Genomic DNA, 20357 nt, shown 5'->3' on the forward strand with positions numbered 1-20357 from the left:
TTTGGCCTTCCAGGAGACACCTCATAGCATCATGTTTTCTTTGGGGCAACTTAAAGTCTCCCTTCTGGTTTTGTCTCTTTTCTCTATGCAGGATGTCTCCACCATTTGATAACTAGAATTTCTGCCAGTATTTAATATGAACAACACTTCTTATTCTTCTTTAAGGGTGAGAGTAATGATTTAAAACAGCAAAGATTGATGATGGCTGCTGTTTACTTAGGATCAACAAGATTTTTGTGGTGACCTATGAAGTAAAAAAAATGACAATAAGAAAAGCGTCAAGCAATTCCCCACTGAGCTTTCTGCAGAAGGAAATATATCTTGCTGAGAGCCCCCAAACACACACCATACTCCTCAGGTGTCTGGGCAACAATTACTTGTCCCCTTTTTTCTGTCATGGGTATTTGAATTATTGAGCATCCTCCTGTCACCCAGGGACAACTTGTGCTAAAGTCACTGTCAGACATGCAATAATTTTTTGTTTTTCAAACCCAGATTCCAAGGCAGCAAAGCTGGTTCAAGTGTGCTGAAGTTGGTTGGTGCCATTCTAACTTTGTGAAAGTTAGCTGGTTAGGTGATGCAGATGAGTGTGCTGGTGAGAGAGAGGCAGGCAGAGCCCAGCTGGGGTAAAGCAGCACTTTGTTTGTTTGAGTGTGCTCCTCCAAGGGAGCTAACAGGGATGGGAGTGCCTGTGCACTTAGCCCTGCTGGAGGGGCTGGCAGGTGAAGGTGTGCCAGAGAGAAGAGGGCTGCAGTGACCACAGAAGGTGACTTGCTTAGCACTTGGCAAAAGCTTGGCCGTACAGACCAAGGGTGGGTTTTAAACTTGAGCAGCTCTTGATAGAAGTTGCTCACTCACCCTCAACCCTGATGTGGTGACGTAAATTTATGGCCAAGTCTAAAATAAGTTGAAGCAGTTTTAACCTAGTGTGGTTCCTAGATGAAAACTGTTTAGTTTTGTTTTTTACCCATGGGGTTTGGTCCAAGTTGGTTTCCTGGCACCATCCATTGTTACTACAGATGTGCTGTGGTAAAGGGTGAAGTTGTGTGCAACAGGATTGAAGCACTAATGCTTGAGAGCAGGGTGGCACTGCTGCTTGGAGTGATGGTGTTCATTATCACTACAGTGCTCACTGACCAGAACCCTAGTGAATGTTTCCTGTTTCCTAGACTATGGCTGTAGCCATATATAGAATATCATCCTTATAGAATAAACCTTGTATCACTGTCAGCAAACCGTACCCCTCTTTCCAGTGCGGGCTGAGAGTCTCCCCTTGCTGCAGAACACAGCTTGCTGTGAGTGCTGTTGCTGCACTTCCTTTGTGCTCCCCTTTGAGGTTACTTGCACAACAGCGTTCCAGTGACCTAGAAGTGCAGGTTAGTGTAAGTAAAGATACAGCTGTATTTATTTATTTATTTTTGATGGCAGGGATGATTCCTGTAGCAGTTAGTTTTTGTTCTAACCTACAGTATAACCAGGTGCTGCTTGTCTGAAGTGTTAATGAGGGAGTGCACAAAAGCACTTGGAGAAGGCTGCCCCCATCCCTGCGTGTAGGGGGTTGGAGGGGATTTTTTCCTCTGTTTCTTCATTTCAGTGCAGGGTAAGAAGGTACATTTTCTTGGTGAATTAGCTGTTTTATTTAAGTATTCAGTGTAAAGTATAGTGTGATATTCTGGCTACTTGTAAAATCTGTTTCTTCTATCCTAAGAAATCATAACAAGTAACCATAGCTTGGTCCAGTGAGATGATTTTGGCCTCTAAATAAGCTGATCTGAGTACTGAATTGTATCATAAACTTTTAAGTTAAGCAACTTAGAGCTCTGTTTAAATCAATCTATCTGGAAACTGAAGCAGGGCAGCCCCTGCTTTTTTTACTTTGCCACCTTGGCCGTTGTGGGCATTTTCAGATGTCTTGGTGTTTCCTAGTGGAGAAAGAAAGGTTGGGTTGATGGGAGAAGACAGTGACTTGATGGATAAATGCCTTGGCATCTTCCCTGCCCTGCTCAGCCAGCAAAAATGAGCATAGGAGAGGAGTAATTGCAGTTCAAGTGCATGGTGGCTTGGGAGGGAAGAGAGGATAATTTGCTGTAGGATCTGATTTTGTTGGATGAGGAGCTGCTGGAGATTGCAGAGGGTTAAGGGCTCTTCATCACTGCTGTTAGATCTTCACAACAGCAGCAGAGATTCACTCATAGCAGCAGGCTGGTAGAAGAGCAGTTAAAGAATGCAGCTATAATTTGTAAGAAATATATGTGGGAGGACAGTAGTTGTTGCTTTCATTAGTTTGAACTCGAGGATTGTCCTCATGTTACTGGGAAAATCTGCACAGCTGCTGTCAGGCAGGAGGGGAATAAACCCACAGATATTTTCCTTAAAATCATTAACAGAGATGCTTACTTTGATTCTGTACTTTTAATGCATTATGAGGGAAAAACATAGATTTTCTTGTGCACAGGGAGGGATATGGTATCTTAAATGGCTTAAACAATGTTCTGAAACTGAGTATTTAAATTTCTCTGAGTTAAATCAGCTGGTACTTGTTCAGATCAATGTAATCCTTGAGTTGGGGTGGAATAAACTTTTTTGAGTGACATTAGGCCTGCTTTCTCTTCTTTCTGTGTTCTAGTCAGACTTCTCTTGGATTATTCACACTGGCTTCTATACTCAAGGGATTATCATAAGGAACCAGAAGGCTGAGGAGTCTCTGAATCTCTTGGGACTGTTACAGAGTGGGTGACAGACTGAATTTCACTGATGGGACTCAAATCAGAGATACCCTTGAGGTACTTAGGAGTCCTGCTAGAGTTAATATTCTATTCCATCTTCAGGGAAAAGAAAGATAGTGTTTCTGAAGGCATTTACTATACCCTATATGCAGTCTATTTCTCATCTTTTAATTCCATTTGTTTTGGTGATAAAAGTGTCCTCTACTGCTCAGCCTGATGGAACAGTTTTCTGCTTTGTCTTATGTTGGTATGTGTAAAGCTGGTTTTTTTTTATTTCTTCCCCTCCTCTCCTCTGAAGCATTGTCTGTTTTGAGTCTGTGGGTCCTGCTTGTATAGCTGAATTGTCTGAGAGCCACTCTGGCTGTTAGAAAACGAGAAATTAATTTTGAGTGTGGAACCTTTAAGGCTGATTCTGCCAAAATAGTTAGGGGAACATTTCTTGAACTACTTAAAGGAAACTACTTTTTTGTTTGGAAAATAAAAAAACAGACCTTTTGGGTATTTCAGACTTTGGTATTTCATGATACCTAGATTTAATGAGGCCTTGAGAGTTGTTCCTGGTTGGTCAGGCTACAGCAAAGGGCAGTAGGGTTTGTTTGGGGCCTGCCTGTTTTGAGCTCCCTGGACCCCACCCCATAGTCTGTGCTGTGTTACCTACCACATATGAACTTCCCTACATGTGAAGAATAAGTGAATTTTTGATAAATCTGTTGGGAAGACCATTTTCTCTCTTTGTTTTATGACAGTCCTGTAAATTGTGCTAGTGTCTGTTGCAGTGAAATTCTCCTGGTATTTGATTTGCCATGTCCTGTGTTGGTCTCACCATGATATGAAGAAAGCATGTGGATGTTGCTGTGTGTCCAACAGCTGTGACTGTGTAATAATCTTTTTTTAACCCAAACAGCCTTTGACATCTTCGTTCCTTCTGCAGACAGTACTGGTTTTGGCAGGGTCTTTGGGCATTCTTGCTCTTAATTCAAGGTACACTTGAGCTGCTATGAGGGGTCTTTAGGGCAGATTTTCCAAGCTAGCCTAATAATAACTGAAAATTGTAACTGGAAATGCTGATCCTCTATACCTATGGAGAAGGAAGGATGGGACAAGACTTCTGGCTGTTGAAGTTATCTGTCTTGAAATGCATGTAAATACTTGTTGATGGCAATGCCATGATCAAACTTCTGAGCAGAGAGGATTGATCCAGCCAGATATTCCCAGGAAAAAGCCAATCTGTTGGTAAGAATAGTGTTCAAAGGATTTAAGCTGCATTTATAAGTATTAAAGAAAGACCCAGACCTACCAAAAGTGTATAAAAGCATGAAAACTGTAGCAGCTCTTAGAACTCAAACATGCTGCTTCGGTTACTAGTAAAATAAAGTAAATATTATTTCATGTTTAAGAAAAAGGTGAGATTTCTATATTGGTTAATGATTGTAAATTAAATTATTAAAATATGCAGAGTAAACTTGCAGTAAAAATCTAGAAGTTGTTTCAGTTGGTCTTAGTACCATTGGCAGTTGTAATGTTGAACATAAATGTGAAATCTTTATCTAGGAAAGAAGTGATAAAATTCTTAATATGTGTTGTCGACATGTGTTTGAATTATTACAGCAGGCCTTAATTTATGAGTATGTCACACAGATTATGCCAGGGCATGGCTGGCAGGTTTTCCACCCAGTTTGAACATACTGTTATTTAATTTAGAGCTTTATTTTGTTTTGAGGTAAAGGATAGGAGATATGGGGCTTGGGGCAAAGACATCTGTAGGGGATTATGGCGTGCTCTGACTTCAGCTGAAGTACTTTTTTTCTGATTTTGATATTAAAGACTAAAATAATCTCTAATGCTTGAAATTACCCAGAAAAATATTTCCAATGTGTTTCTAACGAAGATGTCAACTGCTTACTGATTCTGCTTGTGCAACTGCAGATTATTTTAGTTGCTTCCATCATAGGTGGCCAGTCAGAAGTCAGCACTAAAAAAAGTGCTGTGTCTGCCTGTAACATTACGTTACATGGTAAGAATTTGGGGATACTCAATCAAGATCAGTTAAAATTCTGTACTCTTTGATTAAAGATGGTTACTAAAATGTATCTTCTGTCCTGCATAACTTATTCTGTTAATTCCTGAAATAATTCTTTGAGAACTGCTGTGCTGGAGCATTAGGTGATGTGGCTCAAGAGTGTTTTGTCTTCAGCAAGGACAGATCCAAAAGACATGAAGATCTTTGGGCCTTTAAGGACTTGGGTTCAGGAAACCTTTTGGTTATAATGGGAAATACTGTTGAGCATACTTATTTCAGATTTTGGTATTAAAGCAGTGTGATTCACCTGGTTTCCCTGCTTTATTGTCAAATTCTGAAGCACAGTGCCAAAATTATTCTCTTTTCAAACCTCTTTTGGACATGCTGGACTACATGAAAGAAGCGACAGTGAAATCCAGTTGATTGCAAAGTGGAGTGCAGTGGCTGCATGGGCTTGTGCAGCCTGAGTAACACAAAATGTTGAGTTAATAATTGGTAACTATGTCGAATATATGTCGAATCTTTTGAGGGCATTGTCTCTTCTTGCTTAATATGCCTCAAATGTTCAGAAAATGTCTCCTCTGAGTGAGGACAGTCACGACCCTTCCCCACCTTCCAAAAGCAGCAGAGGGTTGAGCAAGGCTGGTGATTTCTGCTGTAGGATTTGGTGGGAGGAAGGAGCGGAGTGAACCCAAAGCACACAGCAGCTCCTGAAGGCCAGATGTAATGAGAGTGGGAATGGTTTGTCAGAGTGCCCGGGATACTGCCTTGGGCTGTGGAGGTGACTCGGTAGGACTATAAAAACAAGCAATTAAATGTTTGTCAGAGATAACATCAGGGTGATGGAATGGGCTACGTAACCTTTTGAGATCCTTTCTAGGCTCACGATTTGATCTTCAGGTGGGATGTGTTAATCCATTGCTATGGAGTCTTTTCCTCAGCCTTTGCAGAAGATAATGAGGTCAGGTCTGACTGCTGAGAGGGACACTGCTGTCTGGAAAACTATATTCATGTTATTCTTTTCTGCAGTTCATGTTTAGTAGACCCCCACATTTTTCCATGTATGATTCATAAAGTAGATACTAATTTTTAGTCAGCTGAATGTTCATGTGAACTTTTCTGACACAGAACTAGAAAGGACTCTGTCTTTAGGTCCTGAGATTTAAATTTGAAATCAAATTGTTGGTGGTTTTTAATAAATACATTTAGGCCTCACATGTAGATTTAACCTTGGGAGTTACAGATTTGCTCAGATGCCTGCTCCTAACCAATCCTTTAGTTTGCAAAATGGGAAAGGAGGTTACTGGTTAACTGGCAGTACCTGGGAGCGCTCAGTGGGGTCGTGGTGGCAGCAGATCTGTTCAGGGCCACTTGGGGCCTGCTGGAGCAGAGCTGCACAGGGACTTGGGCCAGGGAGTGCATCTCTTCAGCCAGGCTGCATTCCTCCAGACCTGCTGGTGTTTCACGGGCCTCAAAACTTCAAGCTGCACATTTCTTGGAGAGGACAGTTCTTGTAGTAATGCATCCATCTGCTTCCCATCTTCTGTGCTGATAACATTCGCTAGGTCTGAGCTGGTTGGATTGGTCATAGGTTTCTCTTTCAGCTGAACACAGAGCAGAGTAACTTCCCGTATTCCAGGAGTACCGTGTGTTCTGGTGATGGACTTGGGTGTGGTAGTCAACAGCCCTGCTGGATGAGGCACTCCTGAGCTGAGGAGAACCAACAGCAGAGGACTGCGGGAGAGTCGTGTGTTGCTAAGCCAGAAATTATTCAAATATTCTCTAGCTGGAAAGTACGTTTATCTCAGAACAGCATTGCCTGTGTGTTTCTGATAGAGAACAGGGAACAGCTATGAGACTCCTGTAAACGACTGACAATGATGTACTGAGTACCCATTTAATTATCATAAATAGGGGATATAATTCTCCCTGACTGATGTTCAGCCTTCTGCCTTTACTGTGCTTTCAGAGTATGGTTTGCATGCATTTTCAACATGGAGAATTGAAAATAATTTCTAAGATGCAGCTTGAAATTAGGATCATACCCATATGTAATCTGAGTGCTTTTGTCAAGGCTTATTTGTGCCATGTGGTGTTCTTTCAAACCTCTTAATAATGAATAGCTGTTTAAAAGTTTTGGGTATGTCACGTTTGTGCACAGATGTGTGTTTTGTGTGATATTGATGTGATTGGGAGTTTATAAAATGAGATTGGCAAAACCCAGTTTGCAGTTACTGAATGACCGCAATATTTAAATATCAATAATTTTGCTTTAAGGCTTATGTTTTGGAAGGCCTTGACTATCTGGGCATAGATCTTAGAACTTGGAGAGCACATGTTAAAAGCACTGAAGTCCACTGTATCTGTCATAACCAACTTGCTACAAACACAGTATGAGGGATTACTTGTGCTTTATTTCTGCCACCTCTGATGGTATCCTCTAATGGATTTGCTCTTTACCCATCTGCTGCTTAGCAATGAAGACAGTATCTCAAATTCCCAGTAACTGACTCCTCTTAAATGATCGTTTCCTCTGTGTTGAAGTCATTCCAGCCTTACTGAGCGTAAGGGTCAGCATTTGCCACTGTGCAAGGGGTAATTTGAGGCAGGGATTGAGAGGAAGGGGTTCTCTAGAGAACACCAAAAATGAGCAAGAGATATGAGTTGTATATCCCAAGCTGTTAGTGGAGGTTGGAGGCAGCAGGAAAGTTGTAGAGCTGAAAGTCAGGATTTAGATGCTGCAGTTGTTCTCTTGACTGATGCAAAGTGGAGTGGCTTTTCCAGAGGGAAATGTGTCACTGCTCTCCAGATCTGCAGGCTGGCAAGAGGGCATGTTTTGTCTGTATTGCACGCGTGGCACTGAACAGACTGTGACTTCCTTCCTTTGCATTGGATTCTCTGTGCTTGTCTGGGAGATCCCATGCAGTGTCCAGGGAGGGCTGGTGTCTGCTGCCTGACCTGATCGGGCTTCTGCAGGGCTGACGTGAGGAGCAGAACTTGCTGAAACTAATTTGATGATACCCATCTGAAGGTTATCTCAACGCTCAGATATCTGCATTTTCCGTAATTCTGGAAATGGTTTTCAGAGTGCAAAAGCTGTTAAAAGGTAATGTTCACTGGTTCTGGCATCTGTTGTCTGCAGATTCCAGCCCCTTAAGTGAAGGTTTTACCAAGTCAGGAACTGTAATATAGCAAATTATTGCTGGTGTTACTATACATTTATCACCACTGAGACCTGACAGTGTACGCTCTCATCAGGGTGGGTTTGAAAGATAAAAAAAGGGTGTGAGAAACGACGCCTCATTTCTTAAAACTGTAAGAGGTTTATTGAACCTCAGCAAGGGACTGAATAAGGAAAAAGGGACAGCGCGGGGTGCTCAGCTGCAGCCAGAGGCACAGTGCCCACACCCCTAACAATCCCTATATATGCCATTGACAAGCCAAGCCTCCCCACACTCGTGCATGTGTCAGCTCCTCCTTCGTCCCACCTCTCGGAGTCTGTGCAGTCCTTCGAGCTTTGACTTTCCCAGTGGTCCGAGATCAACTTTCAACACTGCAAAACTTACATTAAAAAACACCAGATCTTAACAGAACTTCTTTAACTTTATAACATACCTGAAACATTTATGAGAGCAAACATCACACTATCCGTTTATTACAGGGGCATAGCTCAGGAGGGTTTGGTTGTTGTTGTTCAGAAAATAATTCTGTAGCTTCTTGCTCAGTCTCAAAATCTTGGGGGAATTATTGTGGCAAGTTCAGTTGTAAACCTCTCACATGCCCTCTTAGGGCATAGTCCTGAGAACTGGTAACCCTTCCGTGTGCTTCCCCAAAGTGGCTTCTTTTGAGTAGTGAGGGAGCAGAGCTTTATGTTTGGTGTCTATCTTCCTTTAAGGGAGAAGGCTGTCAATGGCTGAGAGGACTGGAGGGCAATCTTGAAGTTTTTGTGCACTTTAAGATTGCCTTGGTTTTGAAAAATCTGCTTGTCCAAGGGATGGTGTAAAGATTGGAGGAGATATACAGATGGATTATATATTTGATCTTCAATGTTTTGCCTTTCACTTGTTCTCAGGTCAGCTGCAAAGCTGGCATATTGTCAGCCAGTGCAGTAAATGCTGTACTGTATGCATGTGCCATATGGTATTCCATAAAATTATTACTTTTTTACTGTTTGCTATTAGAAATTTACTTCTGAATGTATTCCTTTACATATGAAAATATATCAATGTCTTGAATTGCGACACATATTAAGTATCCTTTCATTATTTCCTGAGCATGCCTTTTTTATAGCTAATAAATTCTTATTGCTGTTACTGAACCAGAATTTTTCTATACTGAAAATAGTATCAGGTTACCCAGGGAGCTACACTGTCAGGTCCTGGAAGGTAAACAAGGTAAAGGTGACTGGAGTTTTGGTGCTTTTCCTTGTTGGGCAGCATCTATTTAGAGGTTATTTTTATCCCTGCTGTCTTCAGTAAAATTCCATATAACTAGTAGGTCAATATGATGAGTTTTTAAACATAGTCAATATTTTTAAAAAATGACTATGGAAACACTCTGGAAAGCTGAGCTTTCCTGAGCTAGTCCTACCACTGTATATTTATTGCCAGCTATTCTTGCTTGAATTGGAAAGTATAGGTTGTTGGGTATATAGTTTTCAGGTTACTCTCCTGGCTTAAATTTTGGAGTCCTTTGGAACAGATCCAGGCACGCTGCTGATCCTGAGTGGCTCGACTCCATTTCTGAGGCATTTAGCTCAAGTTCTGACTCCAGGTTTTAAGGAGAGGGAGAGTCCAGTGGAGGCAGTGGAGTGTAGGAAGCCTGAGTAGTGTAGGAGATTTGTATTTCCCTCTCTGTAGATTAAATCAGAGATTAAGAACACATCAACTTCTCTTAGAAGCACTTTGCCTTTGGGGCATATAATTTTAAAGTTTGGGACAAAGAAACTGACTTCCATGAAACTGGAGGAAGAAAATGAGTTTGAATGAAGCTGACTGCAAGGGTACTTCAACTCTTATCCAAGGAGGAGGATTGTCAGCTCCGATCAAACTTAGAGAGTTGCTTTTGGTGCTTGTGTTTTGAGGATGATTATTATGACTTGCTTCTAATAGACGAGAAGGAGGGAAGATGGGATCAAGAAAAACCGTGTTCTGTGTCCCCATTTCTCAGTATCCTTCTCAGCTGCGGTGGGAACACAAAAGGAATAGAGCAGGATTCCCTGTGGAGGGGGCTTGTGTTCACGTGGTGATTGCTTTGCTTTAAGATCTGCTTGCAGAAGTGCAGGGGTTTTTTACTGGTGATGAAATACTTGTTTCTGTGGCTTTGATGTACAGCTGTAATCTGATTAAACTGCAGGTCAAGGAAATTAGCTCTACCCTGACTTCAGCTGCCTGTAAGATGAATAATAAGATTTAAACTACTTAGCATATAAAATTGACAGTACGATGGTTCTGTTAAAGGTGTACTTTATTGGTGTGTGTTAGCAGTGTTCTTCCAAGGCACATGGAACATTTAATTCCATGACCCACAGCCTGAAGATCTCTCACTACATCAGTAAGAGCTGACATCACCCAACCCTGCCAGCTCCCAAAGCAAGCAATTCCGGACCTTTATGCAAACTATGGTCATTTAAATTAGGTGGCAGCACTTGAAAGTTTGGAACACTAAGAACTTGTTCTGTAGAGGCAAAGCTGTTAAAGTTGTTTAACAGTACATGTCTGATGCCTGAGTAGGTAGAGTCTGTACACAAATTAATAAGTAAAATCTTCATTGGATGCTGCATATAAAATCCTGATTCCATCCATTTGCCCTGTCAGGAAAAGGTGTGTGAGGCTAGCAGGAGCTGTTGTCTAAAGCTTACCGTATTCAGATCATGTTGAATTAATGAGTGGAGGAAAAATCAAAGATAAGGTTTACCCACAAGTTTGCTCTTAGTATTATTCAGGCATTACCATCTAGGTTTATGCACAATCCTGAGAATGCAATAAAAATATTTCCTTTTGGCAGGCCATAGTTAGAGATACATTTACTGTCTATGAAACAGTTCAGGGAAGTCAGTTATGTTTCAGAACCCAACCTTTAGAAAAATGTACCAGCTGCAAAGTGTTAGTAGCCAGAGGGTCTCTAAAAACTGGAAAGAAAGCTTTTGGTTTTAGCAAGTGTTAGTGGTAACTCTTAGGAATTGAAGGAAAAGTACTTATTTTCCAAAAAACTGTCAACCAATTGTATCAGCAAGTGGTTTTCCTCACCTCTGAAGTGCTAAACTCCAGATGTGAATGATGTCTTGGATACAGTGCTTGGAGGCTTCTGAACAACCAATCTCCCCTAAATGTGCTGTGCAGTATTCAGTGTCCATGCTCTTTCCTACTGCTTCCACCTGCCCTGAATCAGCACAGGTATGCTTAAATACAGACAAATGGAGAAAAAAACCCCACTGAGTATTAAAACCATTATAAATTTTTGTTGAAGATAACTGTTATTTTGAGGAAAATCTAACATGGTAGTTGCAGGTTGTTGCCTTGAAGTTTCTTCTGGGTGTGAGCCTTGCCAAATATTGAAATTATGAAATCAAAATATTAATTTGTGTTTGACTTTTAGTGTGCTAGTATAGAAAATCTACCTTTTCTACCCAAAATGAAAGATTTCCTACATTTATTCTGTATATTCCCTGTATTTTTCTATTCCCTTTCAGAAGAATGAAAACTTTCTGGCATTGCCCTTGGTGAGCCTTGGGATCAGTTACCTCCTGCTAAGTCACGTTAGGCTGCAGGTGCTTTTCACTGTGGTACAGTTTTTGCACACACCTCCAGGAAAGAGAACTGCGGGAGTATGAATTTCTGCTTGGAGTGGAACTCCTGGCCATTTCATGTTTTTTAGTTTTTAGAATCACAGATCATGTGATTGGATTCTGATGGCTTTTATAAGCCCAGCTGCCTGGATTCACTGCCCGTTTTAGTCATGTCAGTCCTCAATTCCTTATGGGGGTGGTTTGTGTTACTGAGATTTGATGAGGGAACTGATACAGCTGCTAATGCTTGTGGTTGTTAGGGGAAAACCAGGTGGAATGCCCCTGCAGGAAGGGTGAAAGCAGTGCTGTGTTCTGTGTTGGCTTTGTGAGGTCTGGGGTTTTCCACATTTTCTGTAGAACTTGTCATGCCACAGCAGATCATGCCTGGCACATCCTCGCTGTGAAAATGAAAGAGGTGTGGTGTAAGTGAGGCTTGACTTCCAGAAATAGAGGATGTTAGCTGGGTAACACAAAACTACTGCTCTGAGGAGTTGGGATTAATTTTATTGGCTTATTTGTGCTTGATAATGAAGCTTGTTAGCAGTCCCCTGCTTCTGTACAATGGATACAGCCCTATCAGAGATGCAGGGTGGTGTATGCAGAACTGAAAATTTGTGGAGTGCTTAGTGTTACAGCAGAACTGAAGACAGATATTGGAACAGAAATTAGCTCTTTTGGGGACAATGGTAAAATAGATCCATTTGTTCAGTGATACACAAATACAGTTGGAAGCCAGATGGTAACAAGAGGAAAACTTGAATTAAATAGTTAACCAAAGAGGCTGTATGATCTTTTCTTATATTATTTGAACACCAAATTAAGCAAACTTGCTCTAGTGTTAAAGAGTAGGTGCAACTGCATGATCTTTTGATGTATCTTTCAGTGTGATTGGGTAAACACTTCAAAATATATGTACAGGAGAGACATCCCAAGGTTTGTGGGATTTTCTTTCTGTAGTGCTTATCAGCTTAAGGGAAACTACTTTTCTTATTCTGCTTTGGGAAAACTTAATTGAATGGTAAAAACTTGGAAGAGAGAAAACAAATTGTGTCTCTCTTGGCTTCTTTTGCCAAGTCCAGTGGTTCATTCCACATTAAATGTATCCTCTGAGTTTCAGCAAAACAGAACTTTATATACTCTCAGGTTCTTATGAGAAAAAAAGTTTCTTTTGTCTTCTGTGGGGACTTAAATTTTTATTATACCTTTAGAACCTTGAGAGATGATCCTGACTACTGTGTTTTAAAGTTTTGGAGCTTTTCAATTTTATGAATAAAATGAAAATTGCTTTAGCTATCAAACATTTTAACTAAATTGGGTGTGAGGCTGTTGTATTTCAGTTTAAAGGTTGACTAAAGCACAGAGCTGAATCTGCATATTTGCTTAGGAAATGATAAAGAGTAGCTATTATGATATATCGAGATGGTATGTGGAAATACTTGAAATAAAATTTTTTGAACTGTGGTTTGTCCTTATTTAGTTTTGGACAAAAAAAACTGAGGGAAGCCTGACTGAACTGAGTCCAACTGGGCAAGGAGGTACTTGCGAATATTCTTTAAATGATACAGTGTGTAAACAGGTTCCACCAGGTTTTCTAGGAGGCAACCTTTTTTGCCCCAGAATGAATCATTCTATTGTAAATTCAGTAATCAGGCAGTGCAGTAAAAGATATGGCCAGAAAAGCTTGTTAAATTTTTTGGGTGATAGAAGGAGCCCTTGGCACTGTGAGAAGCTGCTTTTAGTTGTTCCCAGTGAACTCCAGCTGGTGCCCACTAGGAGTCCCTGAGCACCAGCAAAGGCCCCTTGTGAGGCTGGGCAGTGCATCTTCTCTCTTATCTTCTCCCTCCCTCCCTCCCTCCCTGCTAATATTTTGTCACCGATGCAGAACAAGTTCTGTACCCAGGCTGCCCCCTCTTATCCTGGCTTAGAATGCAACTATTTGAAATAAATTGTTTCGAGGTGGAAATGAGAAGCAGCATACTAATGTTAGATCAACTCTCCTAATTCCTTTGGCCTCTAGGAAGGACTGAAATAATTTCTATGTATTTTATTAAAAATTACAGAGACAATCCCTTCAGTATTGCTTGTTGCAATTTTATAAGTTATACAGGGCAGTCTGTGTTATGGCTGGTGAAGCAATTGGTGCTAAAGTCTCTTGTTCTGTGAGCCTGTGAGTCTTCTCTTCCAGAAAAAAGTGGTTTTAAATAAGTCTTTTTGGTAGAAACTCGGGTCTAGCCATATAATTGGGTCTGTGCAGTTACAAAGAGCCTGTCGGAAGTCACACTGATATAGAGGCTGAGACTCTCTTCATCTGAATTCTCTAGGCAACAGTGAGGGCAAACTTCTGGGGGAAAAAAAGCACTTTTATATTTCCCCTTTTAAAGATTATACTTAGCAGAAGGTGGTTCTGCACAAGTGATTTCCAGAGGAGCCGTTCTTGGCTTTACAAGGGCAGGGCCTTTGTGCCTGGAAGAGAATTCTGGGCTCGTGTCTGTGGGTGCAGTCCTGCGTGTCCTGCTGGGGCTGAGCCTCTCATCACTCATGGCCTTGGCAGCACAGATCGTGTTCTCAGCTCGGAGACCTTCACAGCACTGGAAGATGTTTGAAGCATGAGCCAGACTGTAGGAACTTGGCTGGCTCTTCAGAAAAGCGAGATTCCAGCACCTGAGCAAGTCAGCTTTTCCTTGGGAGCAGTGGCCTCGCTGGCTGCCAAGTCCCAGCACACAGATCTGTGCCTGACCGGACTTGTGAGTCAGCAGTGCGGGGGCTGCCGGGGCACAGCGGGCAGAGGAGGCTCCTGTCCCTCCTGGGCTCTTCTGGGCTCCCTGGGGGCAGCATCTGCTCCTTCCCGTCCTGCTGGCTGCAGCCACAGAGAGCCATCCCTTAGGTGCCTTTTGTTACCTCTGTGTGGATGAGGAAGAAATGTTTCTTGGGCGTTGAGCTTTCTCCTGACACAGTAGCTAAAATTTGCATTGCTTGTCTCTGTTATCTCTTTTTCCAGTGTTTGCTGCTTTTAGGATTTAAAAAACATGTTACCTTCTTGAAATAAATACACTGAAAGAAGTTGTCTTAAAGGCATTAAATTTGGATCAAGTGAAAAACATGCAGATTCATTTCTGATACCTGTTAAGGTGTTCTTGAGTTTTGTCTTTGACTTCTGTTCTTGACAATTAAAGCTCTTTGGGCATCCCATTGTTCTTGGATGGAGGTGGCTGTGGTGAGCTGTTAAAGATAATGCTTGCATTTAATACACAGAAATTTTGTGAAGGGACATAACAATTTACATCTTCCTAGTAATGTATCTCCTATTCGGATACCTCTTTAATTATCATGTGGACTCAAAGCCTTCTGTATAATTTGTGGCCAGTAGGTAGATCCCAGAACAAACTGAAAAACTGTTTACAGCCACCACATCTTCACACAGGCAAGAGAAAGTATGTGCTGGTTTCTGCAGCCCCTTTAGAGATTAGGTGGTGCTTTCTCCTGGCTCTCCATTCTTTTCCAAGCTGGCATCTGACATTCTTGTTAAGCACAGTGTCTTCCATCTGTGTGGAGGTTTTTTTGGTGGTTTGTGTTTTTGTTTGTTTGTTTTGGTTTTTTTTCTGAGGCAAGTGAAGGGAGCATTTCATATGCTGGAAGTATTCCATGTTCAGTGTGGAAAGCTTGTACTCTCCAAATCTGCATCACCACTTGAGCACAGCAAGAGCAGAGGGACACGTCCCATCCGAACCCAGCCAAAGCAGGCAGCCTCGTGTCCCCTCTGGCAGCCCTGGGTTCATTGTGTCCATCAGACAGGCCAGCAGTCCTTGCTCCTTGAAGCCTGCTGTACTGCTGACACAGTGCCTAACTGTGGCACCTCCATTGCCTGCTCCAGCCAGGCACTGACCATTCAGAAATATTCATTTATTGAGGACTGCCCCAGTGTTCCTCTTTCTGCGAGGCTGTTTGCCAACCTCCACCAGCAGTGGGGATTTGCAGAGGATGCTCAGTGCAGGAATTGTAGATAGTCACCTGTAGTTGCCATTCTTTCTGTGTGTACTGTGTGGTTTTTTCCTTGAATACCTGATCTTTAAAGCATTGCTTTAGGGATGCAGTTCAAGGAAGAGAGGTAATTGGGGAAGCCATAGTCTTATCCCTTCTCCCTATGAAAACTTGTGCAGCACGGGGGGCAGTAGGGCTGTATTAAGGTGCTGGCAGACACTGACAGGAGTCTGCGTTGCTCTGACTCTCTTGGCTCCTGCATTTCACGTGTGACAACTTAGAGTTGATATTAAGTTCCCAGGTAATAATCACTAATGTTGGCAGGACACTGCTGCCACACAAAGCTTAAAATATAAACCATAATGTACGCATTTTTAGTTTGTATTTGTTCAGAAAGAGGCATAAGCAGGGAAAAGTAAACTGTTGGCTGCTGTTATGGGATGAACTAGAAGCAGTCATGCTGTTGAACAACAGTAGCTCAAATCCTGCGTGGTGTGAACTCGAGCAGAGTGAGTTGTAAGTAGATTCACCATTGCATGAATGTGCTCTGGCAGAATTTAGTTATTTTGATTTGTCTGTTTCTAATTTATTGTCTTATTGCTTTCTTACAGGCAGGCAGAAGTCCTGAAGGCTGACATGACAGGTAATTGCCTTTATTATACAGTTGATCCAGCTTAATATTTGATTCGTGGTTTTGTTTTCCTTTTGTATTCCTTTTGGTTATCATTCTTAAGAATTTTCTGGAAAGTGTGTGACCTTACGTTAAAGGTTTGTCTTCTGTATATAAATAAATAAATAGTATTTTAACAACTGTGCTTCTTTTGCCTGTACCAAACACATATTTTTGAAGTTGACTTTGGATGTTCTAAACATTTGGAGATGAAGGTCATGTCTCTGCTTCTCTCTGAGACTCCTGCCCAGACTAGCACAGGAACTCTGTACTTGGAATTTGGGTGGTTTTAAGGAACCTGGGTGAGGAAATGCTGATCTGAGCACTACCACATGTTGTGAAAGTGCAGCCCTAGATACAGGGAAATGCTATGAGCTGTGAGTTAAGCTACATATATTAATGAGAAATTGAAATGGTTTATGTTAATGAATCAGCCCTGCAGTAAAAGTAGCTTCCCTCATGAACCTTTGCTCAGCTGTGCTTGCCACCTGGGTGTAGTGAAAGCAGCAGGCTGGTGTACTCCCCATAGGAATATTAAAACCACCTGGATCCGCCTAACCCGACAGGACAAGGGTGGTTTCCCTGGGGTGAGGCCCGTTCCTTGTGCTCCTGCAGCCCCAGCCCAAGGGCTTGTAGGAGCCAGGGGAAATTGGACTCTGTAACTCAATTGCAGGGAGCAGTGTTTGCACTCACCCTCTGGGACAGAGAGCAGACTACTGAGGAACTAGAAAATGGCAAGCATGCAGCAGTACTTGTCCACAGTGTTCTCTAAATACCAACAGCATGTCCATGGACTCTCCTATTTAGCATCCCTCCATGGATTTATTGTCTGCTAACTATTTTCAGGCTACACTGGAAATTTTTCTAAATTCATCCAGTGGCAAGAAATTCTGCAGTTTAATAACTTATGGAAAACCACGTCCTCCTACCTGTTTTGTTTTTTAACTTGCCAGCTGCTAACTTTTTTCACATCTAGTTCTGGTGTTGTAGGAGACTCATTAGTTAATCAGTGAGCACTCAACCCTCAACCTCTCTGTAGTTCTTGTATTTCACTATTCTGAGGAAACTGATAAAAGCAGGTGTTTGGTGGTGTGTTATCTTACACTGAGCTCTATTCTTTCATTTGGTAAATGAGTGAAAAATCAGATTGCCTCCATAAATTTGTGTGTCTTAGGGTTTTTTTTTCTTTCTTGTTGCTCAGATTCAAAGCTGGGTCCGGCAGAAGTCTGGACATCCAGACAGGCTCTACAGGACTTATATCAAAAAATGCTAGTGACTGATTTGGAATACGCTTTAGATAAAAAAGTGGAGCAGGACCTGTAAGTACCTCATTGAATTGATGTATATGTATGTAAGCTAGGCTGGGGAGCAGGAAACCTTGAGACTTCCAGAAGAGCAGTTGTATCCTATAGAATGGTAGTCTTACTTCCTTTAAAATGAGAGCTGTGCAGTGGGTGAAACATGAGAATGTACTGCAGAGCTGATAAAGAGAATTCAGTAGGTTAGTGCTTTACTTCTGGCAATTCAGAAGCAGCCATGTCATGCAGGAGTGGGTTTTGGAGAGGCAGATAGGGGTGGAGAAGCTAAGGAGCATCAGTCTGCTCTGCTGTCAGGGAAGGGCTGAAGTCTGCATTTTCCAGAAAGGAGGAAATTTGTCTGCTGTAATCACCTGGAGCTTTGAGCAAGGTCTATCAGGAGCCGAGCAGCTGCTGAAGAGCCACATTTTAAGCCTAGTGAGGTAGAGCTGGGCAGAGGGAGGAATAATCAGGGGAGAATTTAATGGGTTGCTCTCGATGCCTTACAAATCAGGGGAAGACCCAGCTGTGTTTTCTCCATGCCCTCAATCCGTTCCCTGTTATTTAAGGTGCAGACACGGGTTGTAATAAGTTCAGTTAACAGAAGCATGTGGTTCTTTCAGCACTGAGGGAAGCCAGATGAGTAGGCTGGCTGAGTTCTCCTCCCCACACTTCCAGTTACTGAATGATTTTTAACCCTCATCTCTGTACCCCGTATCTTGTTTAAGGGAGGGACTTCTATGCTGGCTAAAATAGAACAATTGCAAGCAAATATTAGTGATGTTAGCATTAGCCATATACATATATACATATGTTAGCTATATATATATGTATATATGTATATATATCAGGATCTGTTTCCCTAGATATGAGAGGTGAGGAAAGGTGGTTATTCCATATTTAACATTTGTTCTCATCTGAATGTTGCCTGAATTTGAGTATTCATGTCTGATGCTATATAATTAAACAATTCTTTCCTGTTGCCTATGCCATCTGCGTAAGACACTTCCAAAGTAAAAAGATACATGCTTCTTTTATTTTCAGTTGGAATCATGCCTTTAAAAATCAGATCACAACACTCCAGGGTCAGGCGAAAAACAGAGCAAATCCGAATCGGAGCGAAGTTCAGGCGAACCTTTCTCTGTTTTTAGAAGCAGCTAGTGGCTTCTACACACAGGTGAGTTCCACAAAGTAGAGAATGAGTGGAGGATCAGTTTTAGGTGGGTAAAATCTGGTTTTTGCCTCTGGCTTAGGAAACTGCTACTGAATTGGATTGAGCAGTGCACCTTGCTAACCATGGTGCTCTCAGCAGGAGATGTCTGCAGAGCTGGTGATGGGCTTTTATTTGATCAATCTTGAGCTGAAACTTGTGTGCATCTGGTAGTTATTTTGGTGCAATTTAGGTTCCTTTCTAATAGAATCTGCTTTAAAGCCTAAACCCCACTGTTTTGGGTAAGGTCAAAGGTCCATTTCTTACTGTGCTCTGCTAATACGAGGATGAGCATTGAGGTGTAAGTCTTTGTTTTCGATAACAATTAGAACTATTACTTCACTTCTAGGAACTTTTCTTCCCCTAAAGCAAAACTATATTGTTGAGTGTTTTTGAGCTAAGGATCTTTTGCAAGATTTTCAGTTAATTGCCAAATAGTGTGATTTCTATTCCTGTACTTATTTTTTACTGACATACTTTTGCCTACACTCTTTCCTGTGTTAGATTTCATTAGATTTTAGCTTTAAATTATGGAAACTAAGAGTCAGTGTATGATAATGACCTTAGTAAAGATAACTTGCCTTTCTTTCCTTTTTCCCCCTCATTTGTCTGCTTTAACAACATTGTGGTTGCTGAATCCTCTCAGTGTTCAGAGTAAACCTTGTCATGGCTAACTTACACTGTCTTCAGCTTACAGCACTCACAGTAGGTCATTTGTACTTTGTCATTTCCTAGCTGAATTCCAGACATCTGCAATACCAACCTCAGGGTACCCTTGTGGCTACCCTTTTTTTCCTTTCAGCATTGTTTTTTGGAAAGCTGCTTGTTGGAAGCAGCCAGCTTGACAGGCTGTCATGGTTGTCAAGGGTGTTCTACCATCTACACTGTTTGTTTTGCAAGAGCTTTGTTCTTTCCTGCAGTGGATCAGGGAATTTTACTCTTTTTGAGTTTGACATTACAGGCTGGGTCATCTTTCTCTGTGTGCTGTGATGTTAATCATATTTTCGTCTAAAGCCTTGGCTCAGTCAAGGTACCTGTTCTCCATCCGTGAGGCCTCCACAATGACATCTTTAACAAGAGCGTGAATTGTCTTAATTTGTTTTTTTCGAAGATGTCAAGTTGCTCTCTTTTATCCAGCTTTCATCTCTGAGAGCTCTCTTGTTTGGGGATTTTTTGCTTACTGTATAAAGACAAACCCAAAGGGGAGTGAGGTGTAACACAAACCTCTTTCTGCAGCAAGCAAAAGCATCACATCGTGTCTTGCTGACGTGTGTCTGTCAGCCTTGTGCTTTCTCTGTGCCTTTATCTGGAAGTGCAACCCTCCTGCAGATCTCTTTTGTTTGGAGACTGAGCATGTTCCCAGCTGGGAGAAAGTCTGTCAGTTCTTACCTACATTTTTTACCATAGAACCCAGTCTAACAAACACTCTTCACTCTCTGGTTGCCATTGCTTTGCAGAGTATTTGCTGGAGTCTGTTAGGAAAAACTTCAAAAGCTCTAATCGAATGGCAGAGTTGAGATGTTCATTCAGTCAGCTTTTGAAATATTTGATCAAGTAGCTGATGCCTTGTTCCTTGAAAGAGTCTCAGTGTTGGCTTAGCACAAATATTTACTGCCACTTCTCCCACTGAACTGTTAGTATTGCCTTGTGTTGTTTACAAACTTTGTGATG

General features: G+C 41.7%; 1 protein-coding gene across 3 annotated transcripts in view; it reads left to right on the forward strand.

Moving 5' to 3' along the window:
• The window catches only part of SMG7 (SMG7 nonsense mediated mRNA decay factor), a 50994-nt gene that overhangs the window by 4544 nt on the left and 26093 nt on the right, over positions 1–20357 (forward strand). For all 3 annotated transcript variants that reach the window (XM_063407745.1, XM_063407747.1, XM_063407746.1), the window contains exons 2-4: positions 16123–16154; positions 17383–17500; positions 18521–18653. In XM_063407745.1, coding sequence (XP_063263815.1) covers positions 16123–16154; positions 17383–17500; positions 18521–18653 — 283 coding nt within the window. The remainder of the gene's footprint in view (positions 1–16122; positions 16155–17382; positions 17501–18520; positions 18654–20357) is intronic.

Source organism: Prinia subflava, chromosome 10, assembly GCF_021018805.1.
Source record: "Prinia subflava isolate CZ2003 ecotype Zambia chromosome 10, Cam_Psub_1.2, whole genome shotgun sequence".
Classification (NCBI taxonomy): Eukaryota; Metazoa; Chordata; class Aves; order Passeriformes; family Cisticolidae; genus Prinia; species Prinia subflava.